Raw genomic sequence first — 20000 nt, forward strand, 5'->3', positions numbered from 1 at the left:
TTCACCTCCTCCTCGGTTGTTCGTTTGTCATCCAACACTTGTTGGTATATTCCCTCTTGATGTTCCCTTCTGTGCTGTCTTCCCACAGCCCTTCCTGTCTCTACTGTAAAAACTTCCTTGAATCTCCTGTTTAACTCCTCACATACCTCCTGGTCATTTCTTGTGAGTTCTCCCCCTTCTGTCCTTAATCTGATCACCTGGTCTTTGACTGTTGTCTTCCTTCTGATGTGGCTATACAACAGTTTCGGGTCAGTCTTGGTTTTCGATGCTATGTCATTTTCATACTGTCGCTGGGCCTCCCTCCTTACCTGTGCATACTTGTTCCTGGCTCTGCGACTGATCTCCCTATTTTCGTGTGTTCTCTGCCTTCTGTACTCTTTCCATTCTCTATTGCACTTTGTTTTTCCCTCCTTACACCGTCGGGTAAACCAGGGGCTCGTTCTGGTCTTCCCGTTGTTTCTGTTGCCCTTGGGAATAAACCTTTCCACTGCCTCCTTGCATTTTGTTGTTACATATTCCATCATTTCATTTACTGGCTTTCTTGCCAGTTCACTGTCCCACGGGACCTCCTGCAGGAAGTTCCTCAACCCTATGTAGTCCCCTCTTTTATAGTCAGGCTTTTCCCACTCAACTCCTGTTACTCTCTCCACTTGCAGCTCTACTATATATTCAAAGCACAGAACCACGTGGTCGCTAGCTCCTAGGGGACTCTCATACGTGATGTCCTCAATGTCTGAACTGCCAGGGTGAACACAAGGTCCAATCTTGCTGGTTCATCCTCCCCTCTCACTCTGGTAGTGTCCTTAACATGTTGGTGCATGAGATTTTCTAGCACCACGTCCATCATCTTGGCTCTCCATGTTTCAGGACCCCCATATGGCTCCAGGTTTTCCCAGTCAATCTCCCTGTGGTTGAAATCCCCCATAACCAGCAACTTTTCTCTGCTGGAGTGAGCTCTTCTTGCCACCTCAGCAAGTGTGTCCACCATTGCTCTGTTGCTCTCTTCATATTCCTCTTTTGGCCTCCTGCAGTTCTGTGGTGGATTATACATCACTGCAATGACCACCTTGTGTTCCCCAGACTGAAGTGTACCTACTATGTAGTCTCTTTCTCCCATCTCATCTATGCCTTCCATTTTCTCGAATTTCCATCTGTTTTTTACTAGCAGAGCAACCCCACCTCCCCCTCTGCCCCTTCTACCTTTCCTCATGATCTGGTATCCTGGTGGGAAGATTGCATCTGTTATTGTCTCCGTGAGTTTTGTTTCTGTAACTGCTATGATGTCTGGGGACTTCTCATTGATTCTTTCTTGCCATTCCTCATGTTTATTCGTTAATCCATCTGCATTTGTGTACCAAACCTTCAACTTCTGTTCTAATACTGTAACTGTGGTGCGGGGGGTGGAAACAGAGGGATCGGTGTGTGATGGTTGGTTTGGATTGTTCAGTTGCCTTGGGGGTGTCGTGGCTGGAGTCCTTCTGCAGGTGTTTCTGGGGGTGTGCTTGTCCTTCCACTTGTTCCAGGGTTATTCTGCTCTCCTTTTTCATTTCCTCCCATTTCTCCTTTCGTTTTTGAACTGTCTCTTTCATCGTCTTCCTTTCCTCCTGCGTTCTGTCTCGATTGAGGTACACACTCATGAACTCCTGCCTGCCTCTCAGCCATGCTTTCTCCTGCAGGATCATGGTTCGGGTTGATTCTGCCTTGAAAATTACTTTGAGAGGCCGATTCCTTTTCTTTGTGAACCACCGGATTCTCCGAAAATTTGCTACCTGGGTCATGTCACCCTCGCCTATCACCTTCATGATACCTTCAATCGCTTTTTTTTTCCTCCTGCTTTCTTTCATCATAAGTTTCCCCTTTAGCTTCGTCTAGCTTGTGTGTATGCATATATTTGTACGCTCGTGTGCATATGTCTGTGCGTGCGCCCTCGTGTGTATAAGTGTGTGCCCGCGCGAGCTAGTGTGGGTGTAAGACCCACTTAATATTTGTATTTATAACTCATTACAATTGTGACCAGGTGTGGACGTATCAGTGGTTCATTACTTTGTAATTTATTCATAACTGTAACCATGTAACCATGTATAGGAGTGAGGCTGATTCATTACCTTTGTAACGTGCCATGATTGTGACCAGATCTATCTGGAGTTCATTACCTTTGTAACTAGTTCAGCTATCATAACGTTGGGGTCCAGTCCCTGGACCCATTATGTACCTTTGTAATCTTTTGACTACCGCCCACAGCATGGGTATGGGGTGCATAAAAAAGATATTAAACTTACTTAAACTAACTCCACCTCTTCCTCCATACATATCTTCTCAACTTCCTGTGTTACCTCCGGATACGTAGCACACTCCTCTGGATTGTCATCCACAATCTCACTCCATGCCCTACGTGCCCGAATATGCTCTCCTCTACACTGGGACATCAACTCTCTTTCCTTTTCCTCTCCTGTCCCTGCTCCCTGTGTCCCGGTCGACGAACGTCGTGGACACTGTGCAGCCACATGTTCAAATACACCACACAATCGACAGGTTCTCCTTTGCCCGGCATATGTGACATATACCTGAGTTTTAAAATCACTCAAAGCCACAAATGAAGGTATGGATAGCCGCAAGGACATTTTGAGAGTGAAAGATCCCTCACGCAGTCCCCCATTCTTACCATCTGACCATCGTCCAATCGTTGCTTGATGCATCACTCCATACTCCTTAAACGACGCTTTAATGTCTTCTTCATCCGCTTCAAAGGGGACATTCTATATTTTTACCCAAGTATAGTACTTGGACACGTCCCTCATTCTCACTTCCAAACCAGGGTTAACTGTCATACACACATTCTGGTACTGATCCACCATCTTGTCATACGTCACAGTCGTCACGAATTTCACGAATATTCTCGTCGAGCCGTTCAAGGCAATGCCGTACAGATCTTCATTGTTGATTCCATATGTATCTCGTAAGATAGCAGGCAGTAGAACAGATGCATTTGTGTTATACACCGCACCTTTCAGCACTTCTTTGCACACAGTGTTGACACGTCTCTTGACAGCCTGCGCCATCTTAAGAAAATCTCGCAGTGCTACCAACAGACAGAAGCACAACAGGCAATGTCCGCTCTCCACCAAGGGTGTGTGACGAATGCAAGTGCTAAGGTGCAGCACAACCTCCCGGCCCGAAAGCGAAGAGGTCAATGGATGATGACTAATAAACTTGCCCTGAATGCTGATAAAACCTATTTCATTCAATTTGGAAACAAAGCTGCAAATGATCCAATTAACAAAACGCTAAACGGATCATCAGTCACGAGACTCACAGTGGGAAAATTCCTAGGTATCCACCTTGACAGTAGCCTTAAGTTCCGGACACACATACAACAAATCACCAAGGAAATCTCCAAGACTGTAGGCATACTATCAAAGATAAGGTACTACGTTCCACAATCAACTCTCCTGGCACTGTACCATTCACTCATATACCTTTATCTTACATATGGAATTTGTGCATGGAGATCAACAACATCCAATCACCTAAAACCCTTAATAACCCAGCAAAAGGCAGCAGTGAGAATGATAATAAATTCCCACTCCCGCCAGCATACTCCACCAATTTTCAAAAGTCTGAGTCTGCTTACCATTAAGAACATCCATACTTATTCATGTGCCTACTACATACACAGAACAATACACGCAAATATAAACCCCCCACTCAAACTTCTCCTCACCAACCTAAACAGGACACATGACCACAACACAAGACACAGATCTCTTTTTGATATACTTCGTGTCCATATCACACTGTAAAAACTCTATGCACATAAAGGCCCCCAAAATATGGAATTCATTACCAGAAGATATTAAATTAACCCAGTCTGAAAATCAATTTAGGACTCTTCTCAAAAGCCACTTAATCACCCTAGACTAAATGCTAAATACTCAGTACACACATACTCACTTATGTTATTTCCACATCATAACTTCAACAGTCACTTTGAACCTTTTATCCATTGTTGACAGGAATATAATTGAATCATTGTTTTCACAAAAAGCATATTTGAATAGATGAATTTATGTTTTATCTTATACAAATTTTGATTCATTTATAATTACTACTCAACTGTTCAACTATGAAATAATTATTGTCCTACTGTACAACTATGATATACTCCTTAGTGTTAAGTAGACTGTAAGCCAATAATGTTAAGTTGGTCCATAATGCGTAGTCATAATAGAGGCTCTCTTTGTATTGCAACCCATTATTGTAAATACAAAATCTCAATGCACTGTTTGCAAAGACATAAAATCAATTAATAAATAAATGTCTTCACGCTTGACTGGAATTTTCCTAGAGTCAGTCTTAACCTGGTTATATATATATATATATATATATATATATATATATATATATATATATATATATATATATATATATATATATATATATATATATATATATATATATAAATATATATATATATATATATATATGTCGTGCCGAATATGTAAAACTGGTCAATTAGCAAGAACTCATTTAAAATTAAGCCCTTTCTAAAATTTTATCTTATACATTTAAAGATATATTTTTTTCATTAATGTTGATGTAAAAATTTATAATTTTGCTCCAAAAGGAACTTAGAAAACTTACCTAACCTTATTATAACAAGAGCAATTTATTTTAGCCCAATCCTACTAAATATATTTTAAATACTTTTACAGTAATTTAATACTAAACAAACACAATGAAATATATTTTTTTCGTTAGGTTCAGAATGATTTTTGCGAAATTATTTCATACACAAATTTTCACTTGTCCTATATGGCAAGATGAGCGTTACCATTTAAGCCAAGATCGCAAGTTCTGCCAATTCGGCACGACATATATATATATATATATATATATATATATATATATATATATATATATATATATATATATATATATATATATATATATTTATTTATTTAATTGTAACCACGAACGAGTGGTATTGATCAATAACAACACTGCGCTAGCCAAGGATTCGACCCCATGTTGTACTGGCCTACCTCATGGTAAGCGAGAACCACATGACGCTTTAAACCACAGGACCACCCAACCCTACAAGAATGGCGCAGCCAGCTAGCACTGCTAGCACTGGGGAGATGGAAATCTTTAGCTTAAATACTTTCACACTTCTCATTGCATCATCAGGACCTATGCAATGCTTCAAGGCAACACCTGAAGGAGTGAGGGGAAGTTTTCTCAGAGTAGCGCAGTGCAGGTTTGTCTCCTGCCGCAGCCTCTCTCGGAATGTAATCCAACAGTTGGAGCCACCCTTCACCACCACCATGGGGTAGGCTTGTTTTGAGATGTCAAGTATTATGAGATTAGAAGATATATTGGCCAGCCCCAAACTTCTTCTAGTCACTTAGAACAAGACTTGAGAAAATATGTTTCTCGGTGGATACTATGTATAAGATTGTTTTTATTCTGTGTAACCTTTATAAATAATAAAAGAAAGAACTGAATGGGCTGTTTGTCCGTGTAAATGCCCTGATCCGGGGTACTCGAATCTTACCAGGGGAACCATTCTGATAATATTTATATGATCCAAATTTCTACGTCTAATATCCTTTAACCTTTATTTGGCACGACATATATTAATATTCAGGAAGAATGACTTACCTGTATTTGACAGGATTGGATACAAATGTCATGCAGATTACGCTCATGGCTGGAATGAAGAGTCCTATACAGCCTAGACCAAAGACGTATTTCTGGTATCTGCCAAAATGGCCTACAGAGTCACTGATGGCTTCGAAATCCATTGTCGATAACTTTGCTTTTCTCTTTTCTTTGAAATTCCTTCACGTTCTGTAAATTTGATCTCTCTTGTAATCATGTAATAACGCAGGGATGTTAATTTTACTCATTTCCTCCCATTTCCTAGGGGCAGCTTAGCTAGTACAGAATTAGAGCTTCCCACTGAATAAAATATGGGTGGACTCAGAGCTATTTAACCTTCATAAGACTTCTGGCCTTTGAAAGGTAGTGAATAAAAAAAGGGCTGCACAGACGCTTTTTATTGTGAAAACTTTTTATTGACTACCGAGCTTAATCACGTTTAATCAAGCTTAATCAAGCTCTACACTCAAAAACTTTTTCACAATGATAAGTTTCTCTGAACGTTTTTTTCCATCATTGCTTTGAGAAGTACACAAAAATTTGAAAGTCCAATATTGAAACCATACCCCCGGCCGGGATTGAACCCGCGGTCATAGAGTCTCAAAACTCCAGCCCGTCGCGCTAGCCACTAGACCAGCTAGCCACAATATTGAAAAGTTACCAAAATTAGTAATTTTAACTACGTAACTATTCATGAACGTCTCTGAAGTAAACAAGAACCTAATCCTTCCAAGTATCCTCTTACTGTAAAGATATGGTATCGTTCGCAGTCTTCGGCATTCCATTTCTCGTGTATTTAGACTCCACAGTTTTGTTAACTTAACCTTCACTCCTAGTAACGATAATATTTTATATGTGCTTTATAAGTTTATATTATCTAAGTCTAATAAATTGTCATTATATACTGCGATGCTTAATTAATATGCCAGCAAGATATGATTGATATTTTCAGAGTATATCTTCTTAAGTGTTCCGGGTAAGCTTCAGTTAAACCAAGAATTACCACTGCCGAAAACCATGAGCTGCCACTGGTGTAAACCATGGCTTGCAACTGCTGTAAACCATGACTTGCCACTGCTGTAAACCATGATCTGCCACTGCTGTAAACCATGATCTGCCACTGCTGTAAACCATGACTTGTCACTGCCGTAAACCATGGCCTACCACTGCTGTAAACCATTACTTGCCACTGCCGTAAACCATTGCTTGCCACTGCTGAAACCATGACTTCCCAATGTTGAAAACCATGACTTGCCACTGCTGTAAACTATGACTAGCCACTGTTGTAAACCATTACTTGCAACTGCTGTAAACCATTACTTGCCACTGTTGTAAACCACGACTTGCCACTGCTGTAAACCATGATATGCCACTGCTGTAAACCATGATATGCCACTGCTGTAAACCATTCCTTGCCACTGCTGTAAACCATGACTTGCCACTGCTGTAAAGCATGACTTGCCACTGCTGCAAACCATTACTTGCCAGTGCTGTAAACGATTACTTTCAAGCGATGAAAACCATGATATGCCACTGCTGTGAACCATGACTTGCCACTGCTGTAAACCATGACTTGCCACTGCTGTAAACCATGGCTTGATATTGCTGTAAACCATGACTTGCCACTGCTGTAAACCATGACTTGCCACTGCTGTAAACCATGACTTGCCACTCCTGTAAACCATGACTTGCCATTGCTGTAAACCACGACTTGTCATTGCTGTAAACCATGACTTGCCACTGCTGTAAACCATGACTTGCCACTGCTGTAAACCATGACTTGCCACTGCTGTAAACCATTACTTGCCACTGCTGTAAACCATGACTTGGAACTGCTGTAAACCATTACTTGCTACTGCTGTAAACCATGACTTGCCACTCCTGTAAACCATGACTTGCCATTGCTGTAAACCACGACTTGTCATTGCTGTAAACCATGACTTCCAACTGCTGTAAACCATGGCTCGACACTGCTGTAAACCATACTTGTCTCTGCTGTAAACCATTACTTGCCACTGCTGTGAACCATGACTTGCCACTACTGTAAACCATGACTTCCCACTGCTGTAAACCATGGCTCGCCACTGCTGTAAACCATGACTTGCCACTGCTGTAAACCATGACTTGCCACTGCTGTACACCATGACTTGCCACTCCTGTAAACCATGACTTGCCATTGCTGTAAACCACGACTTGTCATTGCTGTAAACCATGACTTTCCACTGCTGTAAGCCATGACTTGCCACTTCTGTAAACCATGACTTGCCACTGCTGTAAACCATTACTTGCCACTGCTGTAAACCAATACTTGCCACTGCTGTAAACCATGACTTGCAACTGTTTTAAACCATTACTTGCTACTGCTCTAAACCATGGTTTGCCACTTCTGTAAACCATGACTTGCCACTGCTGTAAACCATTACTTGCCACTGCTGTAAACCATTACTTGCTACTGCTCTAAACCATGGTTTGCCACTTCTGTAAACCATGACTTGCCACTGCTGTAAACCATTACTTCCTACTGCTGTAAAACATGACTTGCTACTGCTGTAAACCATGACTTGCTACTGCTGTAAAACATGACTTGCTACTGCTGTAAACCATGACTTGCCACTGCTGTAAACCATTGCTTGCCACTGCTGTAAAACATGAGTTGCCACTGCTGTAAACCATGAGCTGCCACTGCTGTAAACCTTGACTTTCCACTGCTGCAAACCATGACTTGCCATTGCTGTAAACCATGGCTTGCCACTGTTGCAAACCATTACTTGCCACTTCTGTAAACCATTACTTGCCACTGCTGTAAACCATTACTTACTACTGCTGTAAACCATTACTTGCCACTGCTGTAAACCATGACTTGCCACTGCTGAAAACCATGACTTGCCACTGCTGTAAACCATTACTTGCCACTGCTGTAAACCATGACTTGCCACAGTTGAAAACCATTACTTACCAGTGCTGTAAATCATTACTTGCCAGTGATGTAAACCATGACTTGCCACTGCTGTGAACCATGACTTGCAACTGCTGTAAACCATGACTTGGCACTGCTGTAAACCATGACTTGACACTGCTGTAAACCATGACTTGCCACTGCAATAAACAATAACTTGCCAGTGCTGTAAACCATTACTTGCTACTGCTGTAAACCATGACTTGCCACTTCCGTAAACCATGATTTGATATGGCTGTAAACCATGATTTGCCACTGCTGTAAACCATGACTTGCCACTGCTGGAAACCATGACTTCTCAATGCTGTAAGCCATTACTTGCCACTGCTGTAAACCATTGCTTGCATTTACTGTAAACTATAACTTGCCACTGCTGTAAACCATTACTTGCTACTGCTGTAAACCATGGTTTGCCACTGCTGCAAACCATGACTTGCCACTACTGTAAACCATTACCTACCACTGCTGTAAACCATGACTTGCCACTGCTGTAAACCATGACTTGCCACTGCTGTGAACCATTACTTGCTACTACTGTAAACCATTGCTAGACACTGCTGTAAACCATTACTTGCTACTGCTGTAAACCATTATTTTCCACTGCTGTAAACCATTACTTGCCACTGTTGTAAACCATTACTTACCACTGCTGTAAACTATGGTTTGCCACTGCTGTAAACCATGGTTTGCCACTGCTGTAAACCATGACTTGCCACTGCTGAAAATATATGATGCTAAAGATGCACTTGAATATATGTGTAAAACGTGTAATAATTTTCTTAACACTTAAAGCAAGATGCTTGTCATCATATTTTAATTAATTCCGTCCACTCTCTTGTAATAATAAAATTAAATGGATATTAGCTGGGAGACATACGTAGGAAAATTATTTTTCTTGGTATGCTGGGTGATGGAGACACAGGACTGGTTTATGTTCTTTGTTATGCTGACTGATGGAGACACAAGACTGGTTTATGTTACTTCGTATGCTGAGTGATGGAGACACAGGACTGGTTTATGTTCCTTGGTATGCTGAGTGATGGAGACACAGGACTGGTTCATGTTCCTTAGTATGCTGAGTGATGGAGACACAGGACTGGTTCATGTTCCTTAGTATGCTGAGTGATGGAGAAACAGGACTGGTTCATGTTACTTCGTATGCTGAGTGATGGAGACACAGGACTGGTTCATGTTACTTCGTATGCTGAGTGATGGAGACACAGGACTGGTTCATGTTACTTCGTATGCTGAGTGATGGAGACACAGGACTGGTTCATGTTCCTTAGTATGCTGAGTGATGGAGACACAGGACTGGTTCATGTTACTTCGTATGCTGAGTGATGGAGACACAAGACTGGTTCATGTTCCTTAGTATGCTGAGTGATGGAGACACAGGACTGGTTTATGTTCTTTGTTATGCTGACTGATGGAGACACAAGACTGGTTCATGTTACTTCGTATGCTGAGTGATGGAGACACAGGACTGGTTCATGTTACTTCGTATGCTGAGTGATGGAGACACAAGACTGGTTCATGTTCCTTAGTATGCTGAGTGATGGAGACACAGGACTGGTTCATGTTCCTTGGTATGCTGAGTGATGGAGACACAGGACTGGTTCATGTTACTTCGTATGCTGAGTGATGGAGACACAGGACTGGTTCATGTTACTTCGTATGCTGAGTGATGGAGACACAGGACTGGTTCATGTTACTTCGTATGCTGAGTGATGGAGACACAAGACTGGTTCATGTTCCTTAGTATGCTGAGTGATGGAGACACAGGACTGGTTCATGTTCCTTAGTATGCTGAGTGATGGAGACACAGGACTGGTTCATGTTACTTCGTATGCTGAGTGATGGAGACACAAGACTGGTTCATGTTCCTTAGTATGCTGAGTGATGGAGACACAGGACTGGTTCATGTTCCTTGGTATGCTGAGTGATGGAGACACAAGACTGGCTCATGTTCCTTAGTATGCTGAGTGATGGAGACACAGGACTGGTTCATGTTACTTCGTATGCTGAGTGATGGAGACACAGGACTGGTTTATGTTCCTTGTTATGCTGAGTGATGGAGACACAGGACTGGTTTATGTTACTTCGTATGCTGAGTGATGGAGACACAAGACTGGTTTATGTTCCTTGGTATGCTGAGTGATGGAGACACAGGACTGGTTTATGTTCCTTGTTATGCTGAGTGATGGAGACACAGGACTGGTTTATGTTCCTTGGTATGGTGAGTGATGGAGACACAGGACTGGTTTATGTTCCTTGGTATGCTGAGTGATGGAGACACAGGACTGGTTTATGTTCCTTGTTATGCTGAGTGATGGAGACACAGGACTGGTTTATGTTCCTTGTTATGCTGAGTAATGGAGACTCAGGACTGGTTTATGTTCTTTGTTTTGCTGAGTGATGGAGACACAAGACTGGTTTATGTTCCTTGTTATGCTGAGTGATGGAGACAGAGGACTGGTTTATGTTCCTTGTTATGCTGAGTAATGGAGACACAGGACTGGTTTATGTTCCTTGTTATGTTGAGTGATGGGGACACAGGACTGGTTTATGTTCCTTGTTATGCTGAGTAATGGAGACACAGGACTGGATTATGTTCCTTGTTATGCTGAGTGATGGAGACACAGGACTGGTTTATGTTCCTTGTTATGTTGAGTGATGGAGACACAAGACTGGTTTATGTTCCTTTTTATGTTGAGTGATGGAGACACAAGACTGGTTTATGTTCCTTGTTATGCTGAGTGATGGAGACACAGGACTGGTTTATGTTCCTTGGTATGATGAGTGATGGAGACACAGGACTGGTTTATGTTCCTTGGTATGCTGAGTGATGGAGACACAGGACTGGTTTATGTTCCTTGGTATGGTGAGTGATGGAGACACAGGACTGGTTTATGTTCCTTGGAATGCTGAGTGATGGAGACACAAGACTGGTTTATGTTCCTTGTTATGTTGAGTGATGGAGACACAGGACTGGTTTATGTTCCTTGGTATGGTGAGTGATGGAGACACAGGACTGGTTTATATTCCTTGCTATGCTGAGTGATGGGGACACAGGACTGGTTTATGTTCCTTGTTATGCTGAGTGATGGAGACACAAGCCTGCTTTATGTTCCTTGTTAAGCTGAGTGATGGAGACACAGGACTGGTTCATGTTCCTTGTTATGCTGAGTGATGGAGAAACAGGACTGGTTCATGTTACTTCGTATGCTGAGTGATGGAGACACAGGACTGGTTCATGTTACTTCGTATGCTGAGTGATGGAGACACAGGACTGGTTCATGTTCCTTAGTATGCTGAGTGATGGAGACACAGGACTGGTTCATGTTCCTTAGTATGCTGAGTGATGGAGACACAGGACTGGTTCATGTTACTTCGTATGCTGAGTGATGGAGACACAGGACTGGTTCATGTTCCTTGGTATGCTGAGTGATGGAGACACAAGACTGGTTCATGTTCCTTAGTATGCTGAGTGATGGAGACACAGGACTGGTTCATGTTCCTTAGTATGCTGAGTGATGGAGACACAGGACTGGTTCATGTTACTTCGTATGCTGAGTGATGGAGACACAGGACTGGTTCATGTTCCTTGGTATGCTGAGTGATGGAGACACAAGACTGGTTCATGTTCCTTAGTATGCTGAGTGATGGAGACACAGGACTGGTTCATGTTCCTTGGTATGCTGAGTGATGGAGACACAAGACTGGCTCATGTTCCTTAGTATGCTGAGTGATGGAGACACAGGACTGGTTCATGTTACTTCGTATGCTGAGTGATGGAGACACAGGACTGGTTTATGTTCTTTGTTTTGCTGAGTGATGGAGACACAAGACTGGTTTATGTTCCTTGTTATGCTGAGTGATGGAGACAGAGGACTGGTTTATGTTCCTTGTTATGTTGAGTGATGGAGACACAGGACTGGTTTATGTTCCTTGTTATGCTGAGTAATGGAGACACAGGACTGGTTTATGTTCCTTGTTATGTTGAGTGATGGGGACACAGGACTGGTTTATGTTCCTTGTTATGCTGAGTAATGGAGACACAGGACTGGATTATGTTCCTTGTTATGCTGAGTGATGGAGACACAGGACTGGTTTATGTTCCTTGTTATGTTGAGTGATGGAGACACAAGACTGGTTTATGTTCCTTTTTATGTTGAGTGATGGAGACACAAGACTGGTTTATGTTCCTTGTTATGCTGAGTGATGGAGACACAGGACTGGTTTATGTTCCTTGGTATGATGAGTGATGGAGACACAGGACTGGTTTATGTTCCTTGGTATGCTGAGTGATGGAGACACAGGACTGGTTTATGTTCCTTGGTATGGTGAGTGATGGAGACACAGGACTGGTTTATGTTCCTTGGAATGCTGAGTGATGGAGACACAAGACTGGTTTATGTTCCTTGTTATGTTGAGTGATGGAGACACAGGACTGGTTTATGTTCCTTGGTATGGTGAGTGATGGAGACACAGGACTGGTTTATATTCCTTGCTATGCTGAGTGATGGAGACACAGGACTGGTTTATGTTCCTTTTTATGTTGAGTGATGGAGACACAAGACTGGTTTATGTTCCTTGTTATGCTGAGTGATGGAGACACAGGACTGGTTTATGTTCCTTGGTATGATGAGTGATGGAGACACAGGACTGGTTTATGTTCCTTGGTATGCTGAGTGATGGAGACACAGGACTGGTTTATGTTCCTTGGTATGGTGAGTGATGGAGACACAGGACTGGTTTATGTTCCTTGGAATGCTGAGTGATGGAGACACAAGACTGGTTTATGTTCCTTGTTATGTTGAGTGATGGAGACACAGGACTGGTTTATGTTCCTTGGTATGGTGAGTGATGGAGACACAGGACTGGTTTATATTCCTTGCTATGCTGAGTGATGGAGACACAGGACTGGTTTATGTTCCTTGTTATGCTGAGTGATGGAGACACAAGCCTGCTTTATGTTCCTTGTTAAGCTGAGTGATGGAGACACAGGACTGGTTTATATTCCTTGCTATGCTGAGTGATGGAGACACAGGACTGGTTCATGTTCCTTGTTATGCTGAGTGATGGAGACACAGGACTGGTTCATGTTCCTTAGTATGCTGAGTGATGGAGACACAAGACTGGTTTATGTTCCTTGGTATGCTGAGTGATGGAGACACAGGACTGGTTTACGTTCCTTGGTATGCTGAGTGATGGAGACACAGGACTGGTTTACGTTCCTTGGTATGGTGAGTGATGGAGACACAGGACTGGTTTATGTTCCTTGTTATGCTGAGTGATGGAGACACAAGACTGGTTTATGTTCCTTGGTATGCTGAGTGATGGAGACACAGGACTGGTTTACGTTCCTTGGTATGGTGAGTGATGGAGACACAAGACTGGTTTATGTTCCTTGGTATGCTGAGTGATGGAGACACAGGACTGGTTTACGTTCCTTGTTATGCTGAGTGATGGAGACACAAGACTGGTTTATGTTCCTTGTTATGCTGAGTGATGGAGACACAAGACTGGTTTATGTTCCTTGGTATGCTGAGTGATGGAGACACAGGACTGGTTTACGTTCCTTGGTATGGTGAGTGATGGAGACACAGGACTGGTTTATGTTCCTTGTTATGCTGGGTGATGGAGACACAAGACTGGTTTATGTTCCTTGGTATGCTGAGTGATGGAGACACAGGACTGGTTTATGTTCGTTGTTATGCTGAGTGATGGAGACACAGGACTGGTTTATGTTCCTTGTTATGCTGAGTGATGGAGACACAGGACTGGTTTATGTTCATTGGTATGGTGAGTGATGGAGACACAGGACTGCTCTATGTTCCTTGGTATGCTGAGTGATGGAGACACAGGACTGGTTTATGTTCCTTGTTATGCTGAGTGATGGAGACACAGGACTGGTTTATGTTCCTTGGTATGCTGAGTGATGGAGACACAGGACTGGTTTATGTTCCTTGGTATGGTGAGTGATGGAGACACAGGACTGGTTTATGTTCCTTGGTATGCTGAGTGATGGAGACACAGGACTGGTTTATGTTCCTTGGTATGCTGAGTGATGGAGACACAGGACTGGTTTATGTTTCTTGTTATGCTGAGTGATGGAGACACAGGACTGGTTTATGTTCCTTGGTATGGTGAGTGATGGAGACACAGGACTGGTTTATGTTCCTTGGTATGCTGAGTGTTGGAGACACTGGACTGGTTTATGTTCCTTGTTATGCTGAGTGATGGAGACACAGGACTGGTCTATGTTCCTTGTTAAGCTGAGTAATGGAGACACAGGACTGGTTTATGCTTCTTTTTATGCTGAGTGATGGAGACACAAGACTTGTTTATGTTCCTTGTTATGCTGAGTGATGGAGACAGAGGACTGGTTTATGTTCCTTGTTATGCTGAGTGATGGAGACACAGGACTGGTTTATGTTCCTTGTTATGCTGAGTAATGGAGACTCAGGACTGGTTTATGCTCCTTGTTATGCTGAGTAATGGAGACACAAGACTGGTTTATGTTCCTTGTTATGTTGAGTGATGGAGACACAGGACTGGTTTATACTCCTTGTTACGCTGAGTGATGGAGACACAGAACTGGTTTATGTTCCTTTTTATGCTGAGTAATGGAGACACAGGATTGGTTTATGTTCCTTGTTATGTTGAGTGATGGAGACACAGGACTGGTTTATGTTCCTTGTTATGCTGAGTAATGGAGACACAGGACTGGTTTATGTTCCTTGCTATGCTGAGTGATGGATACAAAGGACTGGTTTATGTTCCTTGCTATGTTGAGTGATGGAGACACAAGACTGGTTTATGTTCCTTGTTATGTTGAGTGATGGAGACACAAGACTTGTTTATGTTCCTTGTTATGCTGAGTGATGGAGACACCGGACTGGTTTATGTTCCTTGTTATGCTGAATGATGGAGACACAGGACTGGTTTATGTTCCTTGTTATGCTCAGTGATGGAGACACAGGACTGGTTTATGTTCCTTGTTATGCTGAGTGATGGAGACACAAGAATGGTTTATGTTCCTTGTTATGCTGAGTGATGGAGACACAGCACTTGTTTATGTTGCTTGGTATGCTGAGTGATGGAGACACAGGACTGGTTTATGTTCCTTGTTATGCTGAGTGATGGAGACACAGGACTGGTTTATGTTCCTTGTTATGCTGAGTGATGGAGACACAGGACTGGTTTATGTTCCTTGTTATGCTGAGTGATGGAGACACAGGACTGGTTTATGTTCCTTGTTATGCTGAGTGATGGAGACACAAGACTGGTTTATGTTCGTTGTTATGCTGAGTGATGGAGACACAAACTGGTTTATGTTCCTTGTTATGCTGAGTGATGGAGACACAGGACTGGTTTATGTTCCTTGTTATGCTGAGTGATGGAGACACAAGACTGGTTTATGTTCCTTGTTATGCTGAGTGATGGAGACACAAGACTGGTTTATGTTCCTTGTTATTCTGAGTGATGGAGACACAGGACTGGTTTATGTTCCTTGTTATGCTGAGTTATGGAGACACAAGACTGGTTTATGTTCCTTGTTATGCTGAGTGATGGAGACACAAGACTGGTTTATGTTCCTTGTTATGCTGAGTGATGGAGACACAAGACTGGTTTATGTTCCTTGTTATGCTGAGTGATGGAGACACAAGACTGGTTTATGTTCCTTGTTATGCTGAGTGATGGAGACACAGGACTGGTTTATGTTCCTTGTTATGCTGAGTGTTGGAGACACAGGACTGGTTTATGCTCCTTGTTATGCTGAGTGATGGAGACACAAGACTGGTTTATGTTCCTTGTTATGCTGAGTGATGGAGACACAAGACTGGTTTATGTTCCTTGTTATACTGAGTGATGGAGACACAAGACTGCTGTATGTTCCTTGTTATGCTGAGTGATGGAGACACAAGACTGGTTTATGTTCCGTGTTATGCTGAGTGATGGAGACACAGGACTGGTTTATGTTCCTTGTTATGCTGAGTGATGGAGACACAGGACTGGTTTATGTTCCTTATTATGCTGAGTGATGGAGACACAAGACTGGTTTATGTTCCTTGTTATGCTGAGTGAGGGAGACACAAGACTGGTTTATGTTCCTTGTTATGCTGAGTGATGGAGACACAAGACTGGTTTATGTTCCTTGTTATGCTGAGTGATGGAGACACAGGACTGGTTTATGTTCCTTGTTATGCTGAGTGATGGAGACACAAAACTGGTTTATGTTCCTTGTTATGCTGAGTGATGGAGACACAAGACTGGTTTATGTTCCTTGTTATGCTGAGTGATGGAGACACAGGACTGGTTTATGTTCCTTGTTATGCTGAGTGATGGAGACACAGGACTGGTTTATGTTCCTTGTTATGCTGAGTGATGGAGACACAGGACTGGTTTATGTTCCTTGGTATGCTGAGTGATGGAGACACAGGACTGGTTTATGTTCCTTGGTATGCTGAGTGATGGAGACACAGGACTGGTTTATGTTCCTTGGTATGCTGAGTGATGGAGACACAGGACTGGTTTATGTTCCTTGGTATACTGAGTGATGGAGACACAGGACAGGTTTATGTTCCTTGCTATGCTGAGTGATGGAGACACAGGACTGGTTTATGTTCCTTGCTATGCTGAGTGATGGAGACATAGGACTGGTTGTTGTTCCTTGATATGTTGAGTGATGGAGACACAAGACTGGTTTATGTTCCTTGCTATGCTGAGTGATGGAGACACAGGACTGGTGTATGTTCCTTGCTATGCTGAGTGATGGAGACACAGGACTGGTTTATGTTCCTTGGTATGCTGAGTGATGGAGACACAGGACTGGTTTATGTTCCTTGTTATGCTGGGTGATGGAGACACAAGACTGGTTTATGTTCCTTGTTATGCTGAGTGAGGGAGACACAAGACTGGTTTATGTTCCTTGTTATGCTGAGTGATGGAGACACAAGACTGGTTTATGTTCCTTGTTATGCTGAGTGATGGAGACACAGGACTGGTTTATGTTCCTTGTTGTGCTGAGTGATATAGACACAGGACTGGTTTATGTTCCTTGGTATGCTGAGTGATGGCGACACAGGACTGGTTTATGTTCCTTGGTATGCTGAGTGATGGAGACACAGGACTGGTTTATGTTCCTTGGTATGGTGAGTGATGGAGACACAGGACTGGTTTATGTTCCTTGCTATGGTGAGTGATGTAGACATAGGACTGGTTTATGTTTCTTGATATGCTGAGTGATGGAGACACAAGACTGGTTTATGTTCCTTGCTATGCTGAGTGATGGAGACACAGGACTGGTTTATGTTCCTTGCTATGCTGAGTGATGGAGGCACAGGACTGGTTTATGTTCCTTGGTATGCTGAGTGATGGAGACACAGGACTGGTTTATGTTCCTTGCTATGCTGAGTGATGGAGACACAGGACTGGTTTATGTTCCTTGCTATGCTGAGTGATGGAGACACAGGACTGGTTTATGTTCCTTGCTATGCTGAGTGATGGAGGCACAGGACTGGTTTATGTTCCTTGCTATGCTGAGTGATGGAGACACAGGACTGGTTTATGTTCCTTGCTATGCTGAGTGATGGAGACACAGGACTGGTTTATGTTCCTTGCTATGCTGAGTGATGGAGACACAGGACTGGTTTATGTTCCTTGCTATGCTGAGTGATGGAGACACAGGACTGGATTATGTTCCTTGCTATGCTGAGTGATGGAGACACAGGACTGGTTTATGTTCCTTGCTATGCTGAGTGATGGAGACACAGGACTGGTTTATGTTCCTTGCTATGCTGAGTGATGGAGACACAGGACTGGTTTATGTTCCTTGCTATGCTGAGTGATGGAGACACAGGACTGGTTTATGTTCCTTGTTATGCTGAGTGATGGAGACACAGGACTGGTTTATGTTCCTTGCTATGCTGAGTGAGGGAGACACAAGACTGGTTTATGTTCCTTGCTATGCTGAGTGATGGAGACACAGGACTGGTTTATGTTCCTTGCTATGCTGAGTGATGGAGACACAGGACTGGTTTATGTTCCTTGTTATGCTGAGTGATGGAGACACAGGACTGGTTTATGTTCCTTGCTATGCTGAGTGATGGAGACACAGGACTGGTTTATGTTCCTTGCTATGCTGAGTGATGGAGACACAGGACTGGTTTATGTTCCTTGTTATGCTGAGTGATGGAGACACAGGACTGGTTTATGTTCCTTGCTATGCTGAGTGAGGGAGACACAAGACTGGTTTATGTTCCTTGCTATGCTGAGTGATGGAGACACAGGACTGGTTTATGTTCCTTGCTATGCTGAGTGATGGAGACACAGGACTGGTTTATGTTCCTTGTTATGCTGAGTGATGGAGACACAGGACTGGTTTATGTTCCTTGCTATGCTGAGTGATGGAGACACAGGACTGGTTTATGTTCCTTGCTATGCTGAGTGATGGAGACACAGGACTGGTTTATGTTCCTTGCTATGCTGAGTGATGGAGACAGGACTGGTTTATGTTCCTTGCTATGCTGAGTGATGGAGACACAGGACTGGTTTATGTTCCCTGCACGATAGCTCTATCTTCTGAATTTTACAGATATTTATTATAAATTCAGTGAGAGTCGTGATGATGTCAACGAAGATAATGATGTTCCCCATTCAGTGACATCAGCGAAGATTTAGTGACGTACCTAAGATAGTTTATTTTCACATAATGAGTCCAAATACCATAATTTAAAATACAAACGGGTAGTTAAAACTTTATTTCACTGGTTTTTATTTCCTGTGGAACATCACAAGAAAAGTACAAACGAGATTTAATGCAATAATTATGTCTGAGGAAACAATGACTTGAAAAATCCGGATCCTTCAGAAGCAAGTCGCAAAACGCACGAACTTGTGAGTTCATGACTCATTTTCAAATTCAAATTCAAAGTTTATTCTCTATAAGGATTACAATGCTGAGTTTACAGAATTTGGTTATTGTGTGGTTTACATGTAGTAAAATACTAATTACAGAGTGTACCACTAGAACACCTAGCATGGCTAGGCATTTCGGGCAGACTTAGATTAATTCTTAACTTTAAAATATTACAAATTATGAGGTAAGTTGGTATTATGGCTAAGTGATAAACAGTTCTACCTTCCATCACTTATCTGTTATTTCCCTACTGATAATTTGTTTATTATATTCATGGGAAGCAATAAATCCGTTGGGGATGAAGACTAGGAAATGGGTACGCCCCTCAAAATAAAAAAAAAATCATTATTATTGATTCACCTCCTTAGAGGAGTCAGTAGCGTCTTCCCAACTGTAGATAATAATCTACGTCAACGTGAAGAACATAATCACAGATAAGATAGTGTACTTATCTTCACC

General features: G+C 42.5%; 1 protein-coding gene across 2 annotated transcripts in view; it reads right to left on the reverse strand.

Moving 5' to 3' along the window:
• LOC128697107 (organic cation transporter protein) overlaps nt 1-20000 on the reverse strand; it is a 444009-nt gene that overhangs the window by 423881 nt on the left and 128 nt on the right. For both annotated transcript variants that reach the window (XM_070095239.1, XM_070095240.1), the window contains exon 2: nt 5662-5850. In XM_070095239.1, coding sequence (XP_069951340.1) covers nt 5662-5804 — 143 coding nt within the window. In that variant the 5' untranslated portion in view covers nt 5805-5850. The remainder of the gene's footprint in view (nt 1-5661; nt 5851-20000) is intronic.

The sequence above is a fragment of the Cherax quadricarinatus genome, chromosome 49, assembly GCF_038502225.1.
Source record: "Cherax quadricarinatus isolate ZL_2023a chromosome 49, ASM3850222v1, whole genome shotgun sequence".
Taxonomy (NCBI): Eukaryota; Metazoa; Arthropoda; class Malacostraca; order Decapoda; family Parastacidae; genus Cherax; species Cherax quadricarinatus.